Below are 20,028 nucleotides of genomic sequence, written 5' to 3'. Positions count from 1 at the left end.
TTATCTTGTAGACAGCAAACTCAAGTCAGAAGGTTTGCTTAAACAGGGTTTTGTACATTGCTTTGCACTGTGGACCTGGTCACTCTCAATGACAATAGTTCTTCCCTTCTTTTTCAGTCACCTATATTATCAATAGTGCAGAATAGCGCATACATTGCTTCCTCCACACCTTACTCATGGGCCATTCATGGTGCTGGGGACGTCAGTGCAAGGACCAAGCTACCATTAATGTCACTTTTAGTTTTAAGATTATGGTTAGGGTTCCAAGACTCACAAAGCCTCCAGCTCCAGGGACATGGGGCTGCAAAAGGCATGCCAAGGGGAGCACGACACAGCACCTACATTGCTGCCTCCACCTCTGTTGTTTTAAAGCCCTTGCTAATGGCAAGGTGCACAACTCCTACTGCTCTCATTTTGTCCATTGCAGCAAACTTCTCATCAGAACGCAATTAGACTCGTCAGGTGTGCTGTGTTCTTGGTAAAACCCTGTTGGCTATTCCAAATCGCCTTCTTGTTCTTTGTGTACTGGCAATGGCCTCCAGGAGAATTTGTTCCACGTGTCTCCTGGGGATGGCAGTAAGGCCGAAGAGCCTTTACTTTGCTTTATCCTCCTCATGCCTTTCTTGAAGGAGGGTGTCTCATTTAAAATTCAGATCAATCAAGGGGTTTTTGCAATTTTTCTTGGGGCAACATGAACACCTACTTTTACTTTTTCTGTCTTAAAACATGCTTGGAATCTTCTGACTCTTTCATTACCTGTATTTCCCCCAGGACACAGATCTATTACTGGAATAAATGTTCTTCTTTCTGGAGATCTTATCAGTTGTTCCAAAAGTCATCTAGGCTTGCTACCATACTCTGTCTTTACAGCAATAAAATTGTGTTTTTTCTTCAGCATATTTAAAAGCCATGTTCTTCAAAATAATCTTTTAAAGAAAGAGCAGAAGGAACCTCATGCATTGTAATTTTGCATGTCTCTTTGTCTTACATCATTATAGATAACAAAATAAAACAGTCCTCACAATAACAGTTTATGATACACAACTCAAAGCATCTGTCTACTATTTTGATCCTAATTTTGACAAATGACTTCAAGTCTGTGGCCTGAATTGCACCCCAAGACCAAGAAAGAATGTCCAATGCATTTGTATTACTTCAAGCTTCATACAGAGCTTGATGTTCCTGATCTTAACTTATTCTCTCAGACCTAAAGAAAAGCCTATCTGCTAGGGGAAGACAACCAGGAACCTAAACAAATTGCATTTATGTCTCCACTTGTCCTTGGGACTCCCATTAATAAAGCAAGCTCTAATGTTCTACTAAATTATTTATTGGCTGAAACAGAATTTAAATTTGTGCTTTGGTGTTGATTTAGTCTGATCTTAACTATTACATTCCTGTCAGCCAATATCTTTCTTGAGTTGCAATTATACCTCAAATTTTACTTGGATAACTGAGTTTAAAATACCAGCTTCAAAGGCTCAGTAAATCAAACATGAGGAATTTAATACTGTATGTGGAAAAATACACAAGCAAGCAGACTCTGTGTAAGTTCAAAATTAATCTGTACTGAAAAGAATGAGAAAACAAAAGGTATAATACAAATATGTGCAGTCAATTTAATATTAAAAAGCTAGACTGCTCCATTTTTAATTGTAAATTGTTAAGAGGAAAATACTTTGTCAGAATTATCAGACACATACTCCTCACTGGATTTTGGTATCAGTTGTAACATGTGCTTAATTTTTCACTTTCCTGAAATGATAAGAAAGTATTACAAATATTTCTTATGCACATAACTGTAATAAAAGAAGCTTTCCTCCTGCCCCCAAAAAGTTTTCAGTGCTTTAACTGCTCCAGAAACAAAGATTTTTTTTTTCCAAAAACTCTACCTTTTTCTTATTTCTTATCGTAAATACTTTATTTCTGCAACTGCAAATCTTCTGCGTATATATTCCACACAGTCTCTCTGCAAAGAAGATTGATGCACGTGCTCAATCTCATAGCAGCTCAGAGCTATTGAGGTCATTCCAGATCACCAGTGCGGCACTGCAGAAACACCAATACAATACGTGGCCAAATTGAAGAGAAGCCAAAGGAGCTATACTGATAATCAGAATGGCAAAAGACAACTGCTCATTTAGAAATCATCTCTGGCCACAGAAGAAACTGTGTAACTTGACCGAAGACAAACTGACAGAGCTGCCGGGAGAAACCTCAGTGTTTGCTAATCTGTTTAATCAAATAAGGTTTTTATTACAGACTCGAAGTCTTTTTCCTATAGAATTAGAAAACTTGTGAAGGACACAAAAAGAGTAGACAGGTAGCACTGACACCACTGTAACTCATATTACAGTGCAAGCAAGACCAAAGGACAGTGTTGTCTCCCAAAAAGACCTAGTCTCAAATGACATACGAAGCCTCTAGTGAACAAGAAAGAAATAATGAAAGCAAGAAATGGAGCAAAGATGAAAAAAAAAAACCAACCAGCCAACCTTAATGTAGGCAGATAAAACAAGTGAGGGTGTGTAGTCTATGCCATCGGTTTTGTTGGCTAAGAAGCACCTTGGGCAAGTTGCCGGAAAATGTGAAGAACTGCCTTGAAGGGACAGCAGTTAATGATGTGACAAGTTGCACCCAGGTGAAATCTTAACAGTATGGAAGGAAAGAAAATAAAAGAAATTTTGGAAGATCTAACTTCCATTTGAGACAAAAGGTAAGATAGATGGATGTGGTAAAGAAGGGGAAATAGAAAATAAATCAATAACAATGAAGTGGCAGAAAATTTTCCTTTTCTCTGTGTAAAGTTTCCCCCTTAAAAAGCTAAAGACTTGAAACAGATTGTGTCAGTACAGTTGGAATGAAATATACTGAAGAATACTACTCTTACAAGCCACATATGTTGTTTGGAAATGACTGATAGGATGGTATTAGACAGTTAACAATAATTTAGGCATACATGACACTACAATCATAAACAACTAAATTATGGACAATTGCTAAAAAGAACACTGGAAAAGTTATTTACAGAAAAGAATGGCACACAAACAGTCTCCTGGCAAAGCAGACAGTGAAGTGCAAATTCAGTGGTCAGAGTAACGAAAGTCAAGATGAGATCACATACAAAAAGTTATTGAAAAAACGACAGTAGAAGGAGTTGGAATCCACAGCTATTGGGTAAAAGAGGTGAGCAACTGCCACCCTTAATTCAGGCTACTACAACAAAAGCATCAGGAAAGCATGTACCAAGATGCATGGCCAAGGGAAGGACTGTACTTACTGAAAAAAAAATGGCAAAGGAAGAATTTGGTACTATAAGCTTAAGACATACACGTTGCTTGCCTACAATGTGGAAGTTTCTTGCCGGAATCTTCACTGCAAATGTGGTTGAGCAGGATGAAGCCAATGATATTTCCCCAAATACAGTAAAGATGCTGGAGATAGGGTGAAAAAGCAAAAAATCTTGTGACAGAATACAAAACAATCCTCACAGATGCCAGAAGAGCTGTTATACAGACAAAATGCAATTGTATCTCACCACTGGATTTGATCAGGGGTGAAGTGGTTGAAAGTACTGCCTGTGTAGGAGGAACACACAGAAAGTATGTTAGAGAAGTATCTGTTGTACATGGAACACAACAATAAAGTAATATACGAGTATAAGATAAAGTAATATAAGAGTATAAGAATACGTAAGCCATAAGATTTTACAAAGTGTCTTTCTTATCTTTTTAATATCCTCATTTCCACTGTTTGCCTTGATGCACCATGTAAGGAGAAAACATTTAATGAAGAAGGTCAGGAAGCCCATTTCACATCTGTTTTTTCATAGATAATCTGAAATGATATGCAGAATGAAACCAAAATGAATTCACTAATGACAGCTCTAGGCCCGGTCTCAAAGGATACAGCAATGGCATTAAGGTTAAACAAATGTACCTATGCATTTACTTCAGTAATTTTTAACTGAAAAGACATACAAAATAATGCATATATCTTGATGCCATGGAGACATGGGGAGGCCAGGTAAACTCATCAGCAGGCTGCCAATTAGATCCTTCTGAATACATCACTCTGAAATGGGAGCAAATGGGACAAAGGTTATTTAAGGGACTTGGACAGGAAGACCAGGAACATATAAAAATCTTATCAGCGTCGGTGCTCAGGTAGGCGGGGTTTATACTGACAAGAGAGAAACAGCTAAAACTGAATTGCAAATACTACGGAAAACGAGATGTGTATAATGACAGCTGGCTATCTATACAAGAGAGAAAACACCCTGGCTAAACTTTTGATCAAATAACAAACTAACTGCGCAATATTTTGCTAGGGAGAGCAGGACATTAAAAGAGCTACAAAACGCACACAGATATAGATAGAAGGAACAACCTGAAGAGTGTTTGAGAAGTTCTAGTGAAGAAACATATTTTAATTTGATTAATGGCAAATTAAACCTTCCAAAAGAAAAACTGAGAGAAGAAAGTTTAAACAGGACAGAGACTGATTATTTGTACCAGCTACATCCAAGTAGAGAGACAGGACAGGAAAACTGCTCTGGAAGGCAGGATGGGTGTCCCAGGTCTAGCAGCCACAGTTCAAACAAATCTGCTAGAGAAGAGCAGAAAGTAATGGGGGTGCAAAGTTGTTGATACTGTGGTTTGCTAGAATTAGAGATTCAAATCCCAAGTGAATAATTTGCACATCAGCAAAGTAACATGATCAGACTGCAAACTCTCATGGGCAAAACCAGTTACTGCTAATGCAGTGCATGCTAAGAGACTAAAAAGAGGGAGAGAGATTTGCTGAGGACATTTTTTGACATCCAATGGGTATATTTAATTGGAACTTTTAAAGTCTTTTTAACAGCAGCCAGTGAGAAGAATTTGGGTTATGAACACGAAGCAAGCAATGCCAGATATCATCTTTATTTTACGTGAGCTGTCAAGACAAATACTATCTAGACTAAAATTTGGTTTTAATATAAAATCAGGAGTCTGCCAGGTGGTGTCTGCTGTGAAAGAGCTGAAATATTGAGGAGACGTGGAGAATCTATGATTCTATGACAAGGTACACAGAATCACATAATGTCAGGGATTAGAAGGCAAAAGATCACACAGTCCAATCCCCCTGCGGGAGCAGGAACACCCAGATGAGGTTACACAGGAAGGTGTCCAGGCGGGTTTTGAATGTCTCCAGAGTAGGAGACTCCACAACCTCCCTGAGCAGCCTGTTCCAGTGCTCTGGCACCCTCAAAGTAAAGAAGTTTCTTCTCATATTCAGATGGAATCTCCTGTGTTCCAGTTTATACCCATTGCCCCTTGTCTTATCATTGGTTGTCACCAAGAAGAGCCTGGCTCCGTCCTTGTGACACTCACCCTTTACATATTTATAAACATTAATGAGGTCACCCCTCAGTCTCCTCCAAGCTAAAGAGACCCAGGTCTCTCAGCCTTTCCTCATAAGGGAGGTGCTCCGCTCCCTTAATCATCTTTGTTGCCCTACGCTGGACCCTCTCCAGCAGTTCCCTGTCCTTCTGGAACTGAGGGGCCCAGAACTGGACACAATATTCCAGATGTGGTCTCATCAGAGCAGAGAAGCACCCGAGGAGGCGGAGTGCAGCACTCGCGGCCCCCAGGCACGGCAGACCCTCAAGGAACGAGCATTTCCCTTCGACAGAGACTTCTGCCCAACGCCCGCCATGGCAGGCGGGAGCCGGCCGCCTGAGGGCTCTGCCGCGGGCAGCGGGCGGGCAGCGGGCGGGCCGGGGCGGCGGGCGGGGCGGCTGGAGGCCTCGCCCGCACGGGGGCAGCCTCCTCCCCTCCGTCCTCCGCCGCGCTGCCCCGCCGCTCCTCCGGGGTAAGGGAGCGGGGGAAGGGGCCGCGGAGACCGCCGCGGGCGGCTCAGGCTGGGGAGCGCGGGGGCAGGGCCGGGGCCTCGCTGCGGAGAGAGCGGGGCTGCGGCGGGGCCGCGGGCGGCCCGGGGGAGGCGGCGCTGCGTGTGGGCATGGCCGAGAGCGGGACGGCGAAAATGGAGGCGCAGGACGGCGCCTTGGTGCAGCGGCGGGGCTGGTGGTGTGGAAGTGTAATCCGGGAACGGAAATGGGCGTCCCGAGCCGCGGTGCGGCCCCTGGCTCGGTGCTGCTGCCGGGGGTGGGGTGACGCGCTCCGGCGTGGGCGCCACTCGGCTCCGGCCTCCCGGGGAGGTAGAAGACAATGAAGAGGCCCTGAGGGCTGCCCGTGGTGCGTGGGGTTTCGTGCCCCATGAGGGAGGGAACTGCTCTGCTGTTACCTGGTTTCTCCTCAGGACTTCTCTGGTGTGCCGGCTCTGGAGGCCTACTCCCCTTCCAGCTGCCTGGCCTTGGTCTCCATGAAAACTGATAGTGTATCCATTTGTGTCCGCCTGCCCCAGCTCCCTTAGCAAATTTGCTACCAGTGTGCTACTGGCTGTTCTGAAGCTCCCATGACTCTCACCTTGCTTTTTTTCATAGCTTTTCCCATGGAAGGGAGCCTTCAGCTTCCCTCTGAGGCCTGTGTTTCTGCTGCCCCCCAGACTTTCAACGTGAAGTAATTAAATGGTCCTCAGTATTGTGGTAATTAGTGGTTGGATACTGGATACCTGGATACCCTCCAGGTTTCTTAGCTGGTAGCAGCGTTGGTAGGCAAAGATGGAGTAAGGGTGGTGGGACATATGGGTCTGTACAAAAGCTGGAAGGCTTTCCAGCTCCCCCTCCATTTCTACGGGGGAAACTGGAAGTTAATGAGAGAGTTGCAGGAGAGTCTTACTTCTGAAGTACTACAGTGTTAAACAAAGATGCCTTAAGTTGTATTCAACGTTTCTGTTCCCATAACTCATTTTAAGTTAAATCCAGAAATGTTTTACTTTCAAATTTAACTTGTTCGTTTTGGTTTTTTTTTTTTTTTTTTCCTTACAGTTAAAGCCATGGCACTGAAACAAGTCTCCAGCAACAAATGCTTTGAGGGTTTCCAGAAGGTGTTTGAACATGACAGGTAACACTACAAAAGAAACCTGTACATTTAGCATAGGGCAATGAATCCGTCACTGCTGTCTGTTCTTCAGCAGTCTGCAGGAAAACAGCATGTTCTCGGTAATATCCATACCCCAGTAAGGAATGCTATCAGTTGCTGTTTTGGCTCTGTTCTTGTATTTCGGTGTTAATGTTTAACATGTCTAGTAGAAACATAGTGCTGCAGACTTGATACAGAAAGCCAGTACTTTTACCTTTTAAGAGAAAGCTTCATTACTTTGAGTTGTCCTGTTTGCAGCATAGAGAACTGCAGTGTGTTCAAAGTTGTATCCACTCCATTGTATATTTCACTTTTATGCAATCTGTCAGAGAGGTGCAGTAGATAGATTCTTGTTGTTTGAACAAGCTGAAGAGAAAAAAACATTCCAAAGGAAAAAATCATTAGTTTTGCTTAGATAAGCTTTTATTGACAATTTTAGGCTTTAGTATAAATTGGGCAATGGGTTAGTCTGTAGGTTTAGCAGACAGAAAACACTTCTCTCTTGGCGGGTTATGCTGTATAGTTTATGTTCTGCGAATCATGTGGATGTGTTTTTCACTAAAAATTACTTTCCAGTTTAATAGGCAAGGCTCAAGTTAAATATTGCTGGGTTCAGAATTCAGTTTTCAGGCTGTTGCCTGTTAGCAACACTGCAAAAGTGTGGCTTATTTTTAAGTCTCTGGTTTAGATATATTCACAATCAGGTAGGAAGGTTAGCTCTTGTCAGTTCAAGACACCGAGTTTTTAAATAGCTTTTCACTTTATTTATTGTCCTAAGTTATTGTAATTCACTGACCAAATCTCTCTTTGCATGAAATGCATTGATTAAACTTTTTTTTTTTTTTTTAATGTTAGTGACCTTGTTAATTAACTAGTGGTGGTAACAAGGACTATTTTATTAATACAGTGCAGAGCTAAAATGCAAAATGAAATTTGGAATCTACTTGCCTCCAAAAGCTGAAACTGGAAAGTGTCCTGTGCTATATTGGCTCTCAGGTAAGTAACATGAATTTTAGTACCTTAAAAAAGATATTCTCAAGCATGTTTAAGCTACCGCGCTGCAGTTACTGGAAACCTGATGTAGAGGTACTTCAGTGGCAGCTCCTGCATTCTACAAAAGATGATCTTCTGGAACATGCGTTTACTTTGAATGCCCTGTGATAAAGTTGGGTGCAGACAGCCTCAGGCAGTAACCTACCAGATTATGTTCTAAAGTGCTGAGTGTTCAAAATATTTTACCCTTTTGTTCTAAAACATGCATGCTTTTAGTTCTAAAACATACTTAAAAGGTTCTCCTGAAAGTCCTTCCCATTGGGACACCTCCTGCTTCCTTTCGTCTGTGACAGAATGTTTCAGCTGACAGGATGGGGGGCAAAGTTGGCCCATGGGAGCCAGCAAACTCGCCCTCTGGACCCCACCTTGTTCTGAGTGCAGTTTTGCAGGGGTCAGCTGGTGAATTTGGGCACAGAAGTGCTGTTAGGTGCCTTGGCACAAGCACATCCAGAGTGAGGTGACCCTGTGGGATCAAAAGGGGCCAGGGGCTGAGGAGGGATGTGTGTCAGGAGTGAAGTTGTCTCATGCGCAGCATCACTTCTTCATCCCTCTAGCTGCTGCGGGGCTCCATCCAGCTGCTGTCTGGTGGGATGTAAGGCAAGCTGGGGTGAGACTGGATGGACCAACATGTGTTCCCAGTTATCCTGGCTCTGTTCCTCTGCCCTGTTCCTGTCACCTCCTACAGAGCTGGGTCTTGCACCAAAAGTGCATAAAAAAATTTAAGGCATTCTTTTCAGAGTGGTCAGATTTTTGTTAGTGATGGCTCCAGGATTAATTAATTATGTATTTTTTTTCTGTTATTCAAAATGAAAAGCCTTGTCTGTTCTGTAATTTTAGGACTTGCTTTATTAACTCTTGTGTTTAGAAAGTTGGAGAATTGACTGGTAACGTGGATATTATATTCCTTGTATGTGTTTGTTTCACGAAATACCTAGTAGATCTGATTTGTGGTATGACAGTGGACTGAGTAAAAATGTTTACCCTTGAAGTTGAAGCATCAAAATTGAAGAGCTCCAAGGCATGCAGCGCATTTATTTTTTTAATCTAAACCATGCTGTCTTTGCTAGTATATCAGTCAAATTAGGTTATTTGCAACTTGTCCTCAGAGAAAACCAGAATCATTGAACACTCAAATGGCACAGTAAAGAAAAAATGAAATACTGGTATGCAGTATTATTTATTTGTTTTGGACTTCAGCTGGGCCTGCTGCAGTACAACAGGCATGAATTGCTGTCAGTTTTGGAGCCAGAGTGCTTATGGGCCTTTATCCTGTCTAAAGGATTTGGGATTTGTTGGACCATACGTATAATTTTGTAATGGCACACAGCTGAAATGGTGGTAGAGAGAAAAATGTAGTTGCAGGGTCAGATGTCAGAAGTTAACAATGTTAACGTTAGCAACAGTGTCTGTAGTTAATGGATTTAAATACACAGTACTTGAGGAAACTATATACCATATAGAGTAGGTGCTCTAGGGGATACAGAGTACACACTGACATGTTTTTCACCAAATGCTAGTGTGACTAGATGTGAAGGTGCAACTGTGGCTGTTTCTGTGGATTGTTAAGTATTGTTGAAACCAGGGATAAGACTTTTTTATGTTCATGGAGATAGAAATCGCTCTTGTTTTTCAAAATCTTTTCTATCAAAAAGGGTTTTTAAACTAGTATGCTGTGAGCAGTTTGTAACCAATGATATTTTGATCTCCTTAGGGTTGACTTGCACAGAACAGAATTTTATAACAAAAGCTGGTTTTCATCAAGCTGCAGCTGAACATGGCCTCATTGTAGTTGCACCAGACACAAGCCCACGTAAGTTTTAATGAGATGTGATAACAGTCGTTACGCTCAAGTTCATCTCTTTCTCCTCAAAAAACTGAGTGCTGCAGTTTGCTACGAAGTGTCTTGTCTACCTAAGTCAGAATATGACCTCGCCACTGTATCTCGCATTGTTTGCTACTTACTGTCTATATTCCTAATTGCATGGTAGTGAAGGTTTGACATTTGAAACTCTTTCACTGTCATGGCACTAAAACTAGAACAAAGGGGCCGTTGAGTTCAGCATGAAGGTGGAGAGGGAAGAAAAGGAAAGCACGAGGCATGTGTTATCAGAGTCACTCGTCTGCACTTCGTGGCTTTCTGAAACTTTAAAAAACCAGCAGAACTGTGTTGTCACACAAGGATGAAATGTTCACTCTTTATTGTGTTCTGTCTTCAAAAGCCTATTAGATACGTCTCCAGAGTATTCCAATACTTAGAAAGGTAAACCAGAAACCCTTCGTCCCTGCAGCTGCAGTAAACTGCTGCTGAATGCCTTTTTTAAATTATGTGCGATTATTTGGATAAGGCTGAGCTTATGTGTAGTATGGGAAACCTGAAAATGGTGGATCTGCAGTTACTGGAAGCACAGTCTTTTGGGGATCCAGTGTATATGTTTAGCATTAGCTGGATTCTGTTAAAATCTTTCGAGTGCTGTATGCAAAGTTGGCAGTCTTTTAATTCCTGAGCTTTAGTGGGTCAGATCTGAACACAGGTAATAGGGGAATGAAGTGATGTTCCTTCCAGGAGATATTTTTCACATCTAGGTTTTGAAGTTGTGTCAGTTCAAAGATCAAAAATGTCTATTTCTAATGAAGAAGAGGGACAGAAGAACAAGACTTGTGTATTAATGAACTTTACACTTCATTGTTGCTGTCTGCTGTAGACTAGAGATGGGCGCCTAGCCTTTGTGTTATTCAGACTGGGTAATCATACTGGGACTTATTTTTAGTGCTGTTTGTGTAAGTTGCCTCTATCAATGTGTAACTCATTTGCATAGTTCATTGCTTTGTCCATTTTCTTTTAAAACCCTTTTTGCAGCTTCTTGCTTGCCTTTTAGCCTAACAATTGATCAGGATTGTTCTGCTATTTAGCTGAATTTCAGTATGTATTTCATACTATACTGTTAGATTTTAGCTCAGAGACCTCAGATGTTCTTAAATGTCTTTGAGCTGTCTGGAGAAACAGGTGAAGAGTAGTTCAAATGTAACTACAAATTAAGAGATATGAGCATACATAGAGAAAACACTAATATGTAGTTTTTAACTATGTAGTTAAGACTACATGAGAGTTACTGGACTTACTTTCTAGGAGCTAGGAGATGCATCTGCATGGGGAAGAAGACTGCATGGAAACATGAAATACCTGTCATTACAGACTCACTGACAGACCCTGATTGACTTTACTTTTCCTTCTTTGTAGGGGTTTGCTTTTCCAGACAGGTTTGCTGAGCAGTATTTCGCAGGTTCCTTTTGAGGTTTTGGGTTGTTTTTTTTTTGTAGCATTTCCCTTAAGTTTCTTTTAGCAGAACCAGTGTTGCCTTTGTTGCCTGGCAGAACCCTCAGAGTTTCTGTCTATCTCTGAGGGTCAGAAGATAGACTTTTTATATCCAGTATGCTGTGTAAGCACCCCAGTCCCATTGTCAAGTTACAACATCACTCGGTGTTCAAGGGCACGTCACTGGAACAAACTCAGCTTTGATCCTTGTAAAAATCTGATTTCACACTGTGACAGGTGACAGGTATCTCTCCACAAATTGTCAGGGACTGTCAAATTGCACATGGGTTTGTGGCGTAGTCTGACAGTGGTAAAAACCCATGTAATTTTGGATTGCAGAAAGTAGGAGCATTTGGGGGAAAGGGAGGCCATTATTTCCTGTCACATATACCTTGAAATATTACATTCTGTTCTGCAAACCAGGCTGGTAAATCACAAGCTAATCAAAGGGAGTATAAGAGAGGAGTGGATGGAATATATTGACTTTCAAGGAGACATCTGCAAATTTAGTTTCAAAGTGTAGCCTTGGAAAAGAGGATATAACCCTGCAGTTATTCAAAGAAGAAATTACCTAGGTTTTATGGGGAGTTATAAGTGGGAGCAATGAAAGGAATTGCAGGAAAGGTAGAGTTATATACTTAAAAAATGGTAGGAATAGTAACTGTTGTTATGCTGCTGAATCTTAAAAAGGGAGATGTAGCAGGCATTATTTGAAGCACATAAACTGATCTGGACACACTGGTGATATATGGTTCTGTCCTTCCCGGGGAAAGCAAATTTTCTGCAGTTTCTGTTTCTTGCATAGTTCCTTGTACTTGATAGGATGAGGTCTAATAATGGGAAAATAGCTGATAGCACCAGTTAACATGTACCGACTTTTAATAGGTCCCTAGGTAAACTGAACAAAGCTCTACATAGTTGGTTTAGGAAGAGACCTGTATGTTCTGTGTATATATGAAGGGATACTGGAACCAGTAAGAAGTTGGATAAATCTGCATGTAATACCTAAGTGGCATTTTGAAAGCATTGTTGAAATAACACTTGAAAATACTGCACTGATGAATGAAAATCTGAATTGTCTTATAGTTGAAGGAGTAGTGACATGTTGATGGAGAAACTTGTGTTCCGAGTCTTTGATCTATATGGCAGATTCTCCAGCTCTGAACATCTGGTAAAGGGAAGACAGTAACTATAGAAAGAATTTTTATGGTAGGTGGCTGCAATATTGAAGGAGAAGACGAAAGCTGGGATTTTGGCACCGGTGCTGGTTTTTATGTGGATGCCACTGAAGACCCTTGGAAAACAAACTATAGGATGTATTCCTACATAAAGGATGAGGTAACTTTGCTGCTGGGTTCTCCTGGTGGTGTTGGGTAACATAAAGAAGGGGTGCAGTTCAGTCATGCTCTTTGTTCTGAGCACCAGAGCTTGCTTAAGGTGATCTTGAAAGCCTCTGGATGGTTTGCCGTGTTCTTGCTTTCCTCTTTAATAAAAAGAATTTATTATTTCTTTTTTAATCCTTGATTATTTCAGTCGTTGGATTTATCCAGTTGTTAGGCCTTTCCTCTCCAAACAGATATTGCTATAGAACTGAGGAGGGACAGGACCGCAGCACAGAGATGGTAACACCTGGCAGGGCTTGAGCAGAAAGCCTGAACCTGCTTTCCTGCCAGAGATGCCACAGGGTTGGCCTACACTTCTAATCTTGATTTGTTAGTTGTGCCATCTCTGTTCTTGTAAAATCTCTGCTCTGCTGCTTCTGAAACAACCCACCGCAGTGTATTGGTCATTTACACTGTTTTCATTATCTGTCTTGGGAAGGTGAGGTGTGGTGGTTTTGTTTTTTGTTTTTTCTTCCATTCCCTTTCCCATTCCCTTTCCCATTCCCTTTCCCATTCCCTTTCCCATTCCCTTTCCCATTCCCTTTCCCATTCCCTTTCCCATTCCCTTTCCCTTTCCCTTTCCCTTTCCTTCTTCTTTTTCTTTCCTTTCCCTTTTAACTAGGTGTAAAAGGAGATCCTTGAGAAATATATTGTAACGCTCCATTTTACTCTTCCTGTGGTTTGTGTGGTGTGAACTGACGTTGACTGGAATATGGGGAGCAAATCATCTCCTAAGGACAATGTGCAGTTCTGGTTGCTGACAGGAGCACGTATCTGTTAAAATAAGATTATGTTTATTGGGAAGGTCCCACAGCTTGTGTTACAAGGTTATGATAGATTTCTGTAAAGAGACTTTGAGTTACTTATCAGATTAACTGTTTCTTTTGGATTTTACAGTCCCATTCAAATTGCTTTCTGGCTATAACCAAAGATGTGCCTCTGGTTTTAAGTGGCTTAACTGCATTAGTTATTTGTGTGCTTTTTTTTTCCTAAGCATACTCAGACTGCTTTAACATTTTTATTCCACTGTTGTTCCTTTACAGCTGCCTAAACTAATAAATGCCAATTTTCCAACTGACCCTGAACGGATGTCTATTTTTGGGCATTCCATGGGAGGTCATGGAGCTCTTATTCTTGCTCTGAAGAATCCTGGAAAGTACAAAGTAAGATATAATACAACTTATATGAGGTATACTAAGACTTTCTATAGAAATGAAGAAAACATAATGCCGAGTTCTTTGTAGCATTAAATATATAAATAGTTGTAGCAGTTAATTGATACCTAATATTAGAATATGGAAAATCACCAGAAACACCACTCTGGAATGTGAGTATCAGTGAAATTTAAAAGAAAAAAAATCTGCAAATTTTAGAAGTTAAGAAAAGTTTAATTTCTTTTGGATGATGCTGCAGGTCTTCCAAACCAATGATTATATTTAAATGTAAACAGGCTCATTCTAACTCTGGAGTTAAATCTTGCTGCCAATATTGTCTAGAAATCTGGTTGTGTGATTTGCTGTATCTTTTCAGATCTTTATCATGTTCATTTTGAAGCTTTTATTACCAGCAAACCTTTTCCCCACCATTATTGTTTATTTGCTTATAATTTACTATGGAGTCTATTAAGTCTTAACTGATAGCAAGTGTAACTCTAAGCACCTGAACTGCACACGGATTAGTATCTGAAGACACTCCACCCCATCTTTCTTTTTCCCCTGGGATTTTGATGTCAGTTTCCCTAAAGATTAACTTTTGGAGTATTTGAGGTATCTGAAGTTGTGTTCATTTTTGTTCTACTTGAACCTAAAACATGCTGGAGCTGTTTTGCCTTTCCTTTATACTCACGAGGTTCGAGAGAAATTTTGCTGTTCTCTTTGGAGATCGGCTTGTGTCAAATGTGCTCGTGAGGGAGAACCAGGCATTAATGTTTGAGCGCTGAGCAGCTCTGTGTTGGTGGATCAGCCCTTTCATGACCTGTCCTGCCCTGTGCTTTGTGGTCAGCTGCTGCAAAAATGCAACCGCATTTTTGAAAATAGCATAGCATCTGCTCAGTGTCATTAGCTTGGCATTATAAGAGAGCTGAATGTAGGATAAAGCTTTATTTTTATTTCTCCTTTTTATGTTTTGGAGCTGGTAGTTCAGAATTTCCATTTTCACTGTTGGGTCTTAACTGTTATTTGTATTATCTAAAAGGATAAACATTAAATTGAAAATACCAAATCCAGGAGAACTGGCAGTGGCTCAGATAGTTTGTTGCTGTTTCTTTCAAGAGTGGAAATGTTGATGTCCCAAGGTCAAATCCAAAACAAGAATGTAAAGATAGGGCTTGGACTTCTAACTCCAGAACCTGGAGTTGTCATCTGAAATGTGCTTTCCTCGACCCCTAGTCCTGGAACTACCTGAATTTGTGAGATACTGTTGTATGCTTGGACTGGCTGGGCAGCCCCATGCCTTGGGATTTTGTTGTGCCCTGCCAAAATCCAGCTGGAGGTGAAATGGTCCCGTGCTGACCCAACACTAGACTTGAGATCCTTCTCTGCTGCTGAAGGGAGTTCAAGGTGACATCTCCTAACAAGAAAAGGAATGGGGTGTCTAGCTCTGCTTCTTGAAGCTTGGCTGATGTGCAACAAGTAAAGCAAAACTGGGGCTAGAAAGAGCGAGTAAGAGGAAAGTAGGATAATGGGTAGGGCACCTCACTTGGAGGGTTGGTGAGGGGCACCTCAATTCTGGCAGTAATTTCAAAACTGTTTTTTGAAAATGCTTTTTGTTTGCTTGTTAGTTAGCTGAAATCATTCTTCTTAACTCATACACTTTTGTTCCTGCTTGCTTTCTGAACAGTCCGTATCAGCATTTGCTCCTATCTGCAACCCGATGCAGTGTCAGTGGGGGAAGAAAGCCCTTGGTGGATATCTGGGATCAGATGCAAGCAAATGGGAGGTATGTGTTGCAACTCACAGTCCTTTAATAACACCTTAGATATATCTCATCAGAAGTCAGAACAAAACTCTGGGATGCCCCTGAGTGGGTACTACTGTTTCACTATATCCCTAAGCATGGATAAGCATTGTGTGTCGCTGGTGGGCATGACTTGCTGTTGGCTGGTGGTGCTTATAACAAATGTAATGAGATAGAAGGCTCTCATCAAACTGACTTAAAGTCCTTCCTGTTTTATGAAGATCTTAAAATTGGAACTAAGAAGAATTATGAGCAGTCTGAGACTTTCTCTCAATGTGTGAAAGCAGTGAGCAGTTTAAAAGAGAATTAAGCTATGGCCTGTTTCAAAAACTCAGTTTTCAATATACAAAATGTAATTTTTTTTGGTAGTGGCCTGTAAAGGGAAACAACTACAAACTGTTCAGAGACTGATGAGCCTCATGGCATCTCCAGGGGTAGCCTGTTGGAGGTAGCTAGGAGGGGAGCCCATTGGGTGCTTTGAATTTGGTCTCCTCTAGAACAAGATTAAACCAGAGTAAGTTAGGTTTTAGCTCCAAGGCTGTAATTTTGAAATATATGTAGTTGTATGTGAATTGCTAAGATACAAAAATGTTTGTGTGTGTGTTTCTGCATTATTTGGGCAGCCCTTCAGTATTTTTAATCTCAGCATAAACATTGCACTGTATTTCTAGAATTAAGTTAGAAGGGATCATCATGACCAAGTATTCTGATTTCCTTATAAATAAACACAATCTGCAGTTAAATCCCTTGTAAATTGGTTTAAAGTATCTCTTCAGAAGACATCCGGGTCTCATTAAAACATCACAGGAATGGAAAGCACTAGCTGCTTTCACAATTTTTAATAGTTTGTGTATTTAGAAATCACCAGTTAAACTTGCTTACACTTAACACAATGAAATTATTTTGAAAAAAATTATGTTTTCTGGCCCCTTAACTTGCTTTGGAGCTCTTCTGCAAACTCAGTCCAGTAGATCGACAGAAGCATCAGGAACAGACTTGGTCTTGCCTTCGGCACAGACACACAACCTCTGATCTCTATAATTCTGCATAAAATTGCTATGTAAATATGTGTAAGGACCATTTTATACCATGGCCACAGTGCATGACTGAGCCCAAGCTCCCGTTTCGATTGCAGTGTCATTTCTGGGTTTGGTGGCATCCTGGAAACAGGGCTCTGATGCCTTGGTGTAGGATGTTGCGTTTGGCTCTTTATTAGTTATCTGTCTACTCCATTGCCTTAAACACTTCTCTGTCTTTTAAAAGGATTTTTTTGAGCATGTACCAATTATAGGTCCCCACAGGCAATGTCCTGCATTCACAATTCGATTTTGATACATGTATGTTAATAGTCTATGCTGTGTGTGCCATTTTTGTTACAAAGTTTTTGTGGTGAAATTACAATGGTAACCTTCAGGTTAAATGCTTTCCATGAGCATAGCTCTGTTACACCCGTGTTCTGACTTTTAGCTGCCGAAATAGTTATATCAAGATACCAAGTAATTTGACAGGATCTGGCTTTTGTACAAGGATGTGAATCAGTACCAGATTGTATTGGTGTTGGTCTATTCTGTATGAATTTAGCCCCGGGCTGGATGTTCCATTTGGTCTAGAAGTGATGTCAACCTGCCAACTTGGTAATAACTTAGGTCATACTATTTGCCCTTTTTAAAACATGGGTATTACTTTTCAGTTGTCTGGAATTTCTCCAGTGTTTTGCTCTTCCAAAATGCAGTTTAGTGTCCTGATGAGCATCACCCAGTATTTTATATATGCCATTCTTTTCTTGCAGTCAGCGAACCTGTCTAATATACGTAACAGTGTCATTTCTCTTTTATTTCTGCAGGCATATGATGCTACACAACTTGTGAAGTCCTATCCAGACTCTCACCTGGACATCTTGATTGACCAAGGCAAGGATGACCAGTTCCTGTCAGCAGGCCAGTTACTGCCGGACAACTTCATCGCCGCCTGCACAGAGCGGAAAATCCCAGTCGTCTTCAGACTGCAGCAGGCAAGTTGCTTCTGCAATCCATGATTGTTGGGTTGTTGCTTCGTGGTTTTGAGGTTTATAGAACAGGTAGCAAAGAGGGTGCATCTCCACTGGGCATGCTTTTACTTACCTGCGGGTCTGTCCCTGGCCAAGTGAGGAAGAGGATGGGAAGTGATATTTTCCTGAATATCAGCCATCAAGGAGTGCAATATCCATCAGATTCAGCTGTGTTTCACCACTAGGTGGGGTCATGATTTTAGTTATAACAAACCAGTCCGTTGATGGTAACGCAGGCTGTCAGCGGTCAGCTGAAGAAATGGCATTAATGATTTTTAATAAGTATCAGAGTCACTGTACAAGCAAAGTGACAGATGTACTTCTGCTGGGTTCCTTATCTGTACTGTGGGTACTGTGGTCAGCCTAAAACTTTGTGATTTAGTTTGTATGAGTTTGCGTAAATTGAGAGAGGTGTGGAACTGCTTGAAATCTTTGATTCATTTAAAGACGCAGATGGAAGGATTGCTCTTTCCTACAGTGCAGTGACCCAAACAGCGCTGTCCTGGGAGCACTGGAATCTGTGTAAAGCTACTGACAACTTCAGGCCAGACTCAGTGAGGGACCCCATTACAGCAAGTGAGAAGGACTGTCCTCTCTGATTTATCGTGAGGGCTTTTACACAGCCTTGTGTCAAAAGATGGATTTAGCACTGACAAAGTGGAGCAATTCAGAGGTTTCCTTGTTATTTTAGTGTAGTGCTGGAGCAGTAATTCAGAGGTGGGCTGTGCTCTCCTTATCCCTGTGTTTTACCGGTAGGGCAATGCCAGTGAGGGGAACTGTTCTCTCAAATTGCATGCCACTCTGCAGCTGACACTGTTATCCATCTCTAACTTACATGCCCTTATTAGGGCAGGTTAAAGTACATTCTGTTTGTTTAGCTTCCTAGTGTTCATATGTACTTAACCTATTTGTTAGGTATCCTTTACAGTTTTTGTATATAATACCGGTATTTTTGATTTCTTAAACCAGATCAAACCAGAAGAGTCATTAACTTCCCTAGAAGAGAGCTTAACTTGATTGTTTTATCATGAACTACATGTATTTGCTGATTTCTTTGTCATTGTTCTTTTCTAGGGTTATGATCACAGCTATTTTTTCATTGCTACATTTATTAATGACCACATCAAACACCACGCAAAATACCTCAATGCTTGAACCATTAGGATAGAAGCATCATCTGTCCAATGTGAATCAAAAGATAGAGGTGAACTAAAAAAAATCATTTGCTGAAGTAGTGTCTGTGAAATGAAGCTCTTCTGATTGTACTTCTAAGAAAAATAAAAGTCCCCCTTTGTTTGCTGTGTGTGCTTCAGTGTAAGTATTTGGAATGTTCTTGCATACTTTGAAAATTCTGTCAGCCCCATGAAGCTGCATTCTGGGTCCAAATGAGAATTAGCAGATGGATTAGTTTCAGACTACAAATGTGGGTGTGTACTTGGGACCTCAGAAGGTTTCTAGCACAACTACATATAGACTATGAATAACTTCAGTGTGCTTCTTCAGCTAAATACCAGGGTTTACTTCACTTAATGCTGAAGGAAGTTATTAGTGGCATAGCCAATCAAGCTGCCTAATTAATCTGAACTGGTTGGTGTATTTTAGCTTGGTGTGTCTAAATATATTCCAAGGATAAACTTTGTTGGAGAACACACTCTTGCTGTGCAGAGTGGTGTAATGTCCTGTGCATTATTAACATCAAACAAATAATCTGAAAAGTAATGGGTGATACTTAAAAGACCTCTTAGAAACCATGTGAAGGAAGCAGTCTAGTAAAGGAAGGCTTTTTTCCTCTGCTTGCCTTTGCCAGGAGACCTGCGTGGCTGAACAGGGAACTGCTGGGTATGCTCAAGTGGAAGAGGAGAGTTTATAGATCACGGAAGGAAGGTCTGGCCACGTGGGAGAATATAAGGCTGTTGTCAGAGGGGGTAGGGAGGCAAACTAGGAAAGCTAAGGCCTCCTTAGAATTAAACCTGGTGAGAGTGGCCAAGGACAGCAGGAAGAGCTTTTTTCAATACATAGCAGATAAAACTAACACCAGAGGCAACGTAGGCCCACTGATGAACGAACGAGGTGGGTGCCCTGGTGACAGAAGATACAGAGAAGGCAGAATTACTGAATGCCTTCTTTGTCTCTGTCTACTCTGCTGGATGCTGTCCTGAGGAGCCCCGTACCGCTGAGGCCTCAGAGGAAGTCAGGAAAATGGAGGAGTTTGCCATAGTTGATGAGGACTGGGTTAGGAAGCAATTAGGCAAT

General features: G+C 41.3%; 1 protein-coding gene across 2 annotated transcripts; it reads left to right on the top strand.

The window, feature by feature from the left end:
• The first annotated feature begins 5,769 nt into the window (after positions 1 to 5,769).
• ESD (esterase D) lies at positions 5,770 to 19,074 on the top strand. 2 transcript variants are annotated; one of them, XM_080363748.1, is made up of 9 exons: positions 5,770 to 5,856; positions 6,932 to 7,007; positions 7,933 to 8,021; positions 9,790 to 9,888; positions 12,605 to 12,729; positions 13,817 to 13,936; positions 15,612 to 15,710; positions 17,572 to 17,739; positions 18,850 to 19,074. In XM_080363748.1, exons 2-9 carry the CDS (start codon positions 6,940 to 6,942, stop codon positions 18,928 to 18,930), a joined length of 849 nt encoding a protein of 282 aa, XP_080219874.1. In that variant the 5' UTR covers positions 5,770 to 5,856; positions 6,932 to 6,939; the 3' UTR covers positions 18,931 to 19,074. The 2 variants fall into 2 exon arrangements, with proteins under 2 accessions (XP_080219874.1, XP_080219875.1); XM_080363749.1 differs by lacking the exon at positions 5,770 to 5,856 and adding an exon at positions 6,017 to 6,239.
• The last annotated feature ends 954 nt before the right edge of the window (positions 19,075 to 20,028 follow it).

The sequence above is a fragment of the Nesoenas mayeri genome, assembly GCF_963082525.1.
Source record: "Nesoenas mayeri genome assembly, chromosome: 1".
Taxonomy (NCBI): Eukaryota; Metazoa; Chordata; class Aves; order Columbiformes; family Columbidae; genus Nesoenas; species Nesoenas mayeri.
This window is presented reverse-complemented; position numbering and strand designations above follow the sequence as displayed.

Excerpts from the sequence above, each read along its gene's own strand:
- ESD (XM_080363748.1), top strand. The coding sequence starts at position 6,940 with ATGGCACTGAAACAAGTCTCCAGCAACAAATGCTTTGAGGGTTTCCAG. Across the intron at positions 8,022-9,789 it reads TGTGCTATATTGGCTCTCAG|GGTTGACTTGCACAGAACAG; the intron begins GTAAGTAACATG and ends TGATCTCCTTAG. Across the intron at positions 13,937-15,611 it reads AGAATCCTGGAAAGTACAAA|TCCGTATCAGCATTTGCTCC; the intron begins GTAAGATATAAT and ends CTTTCTGAACAG.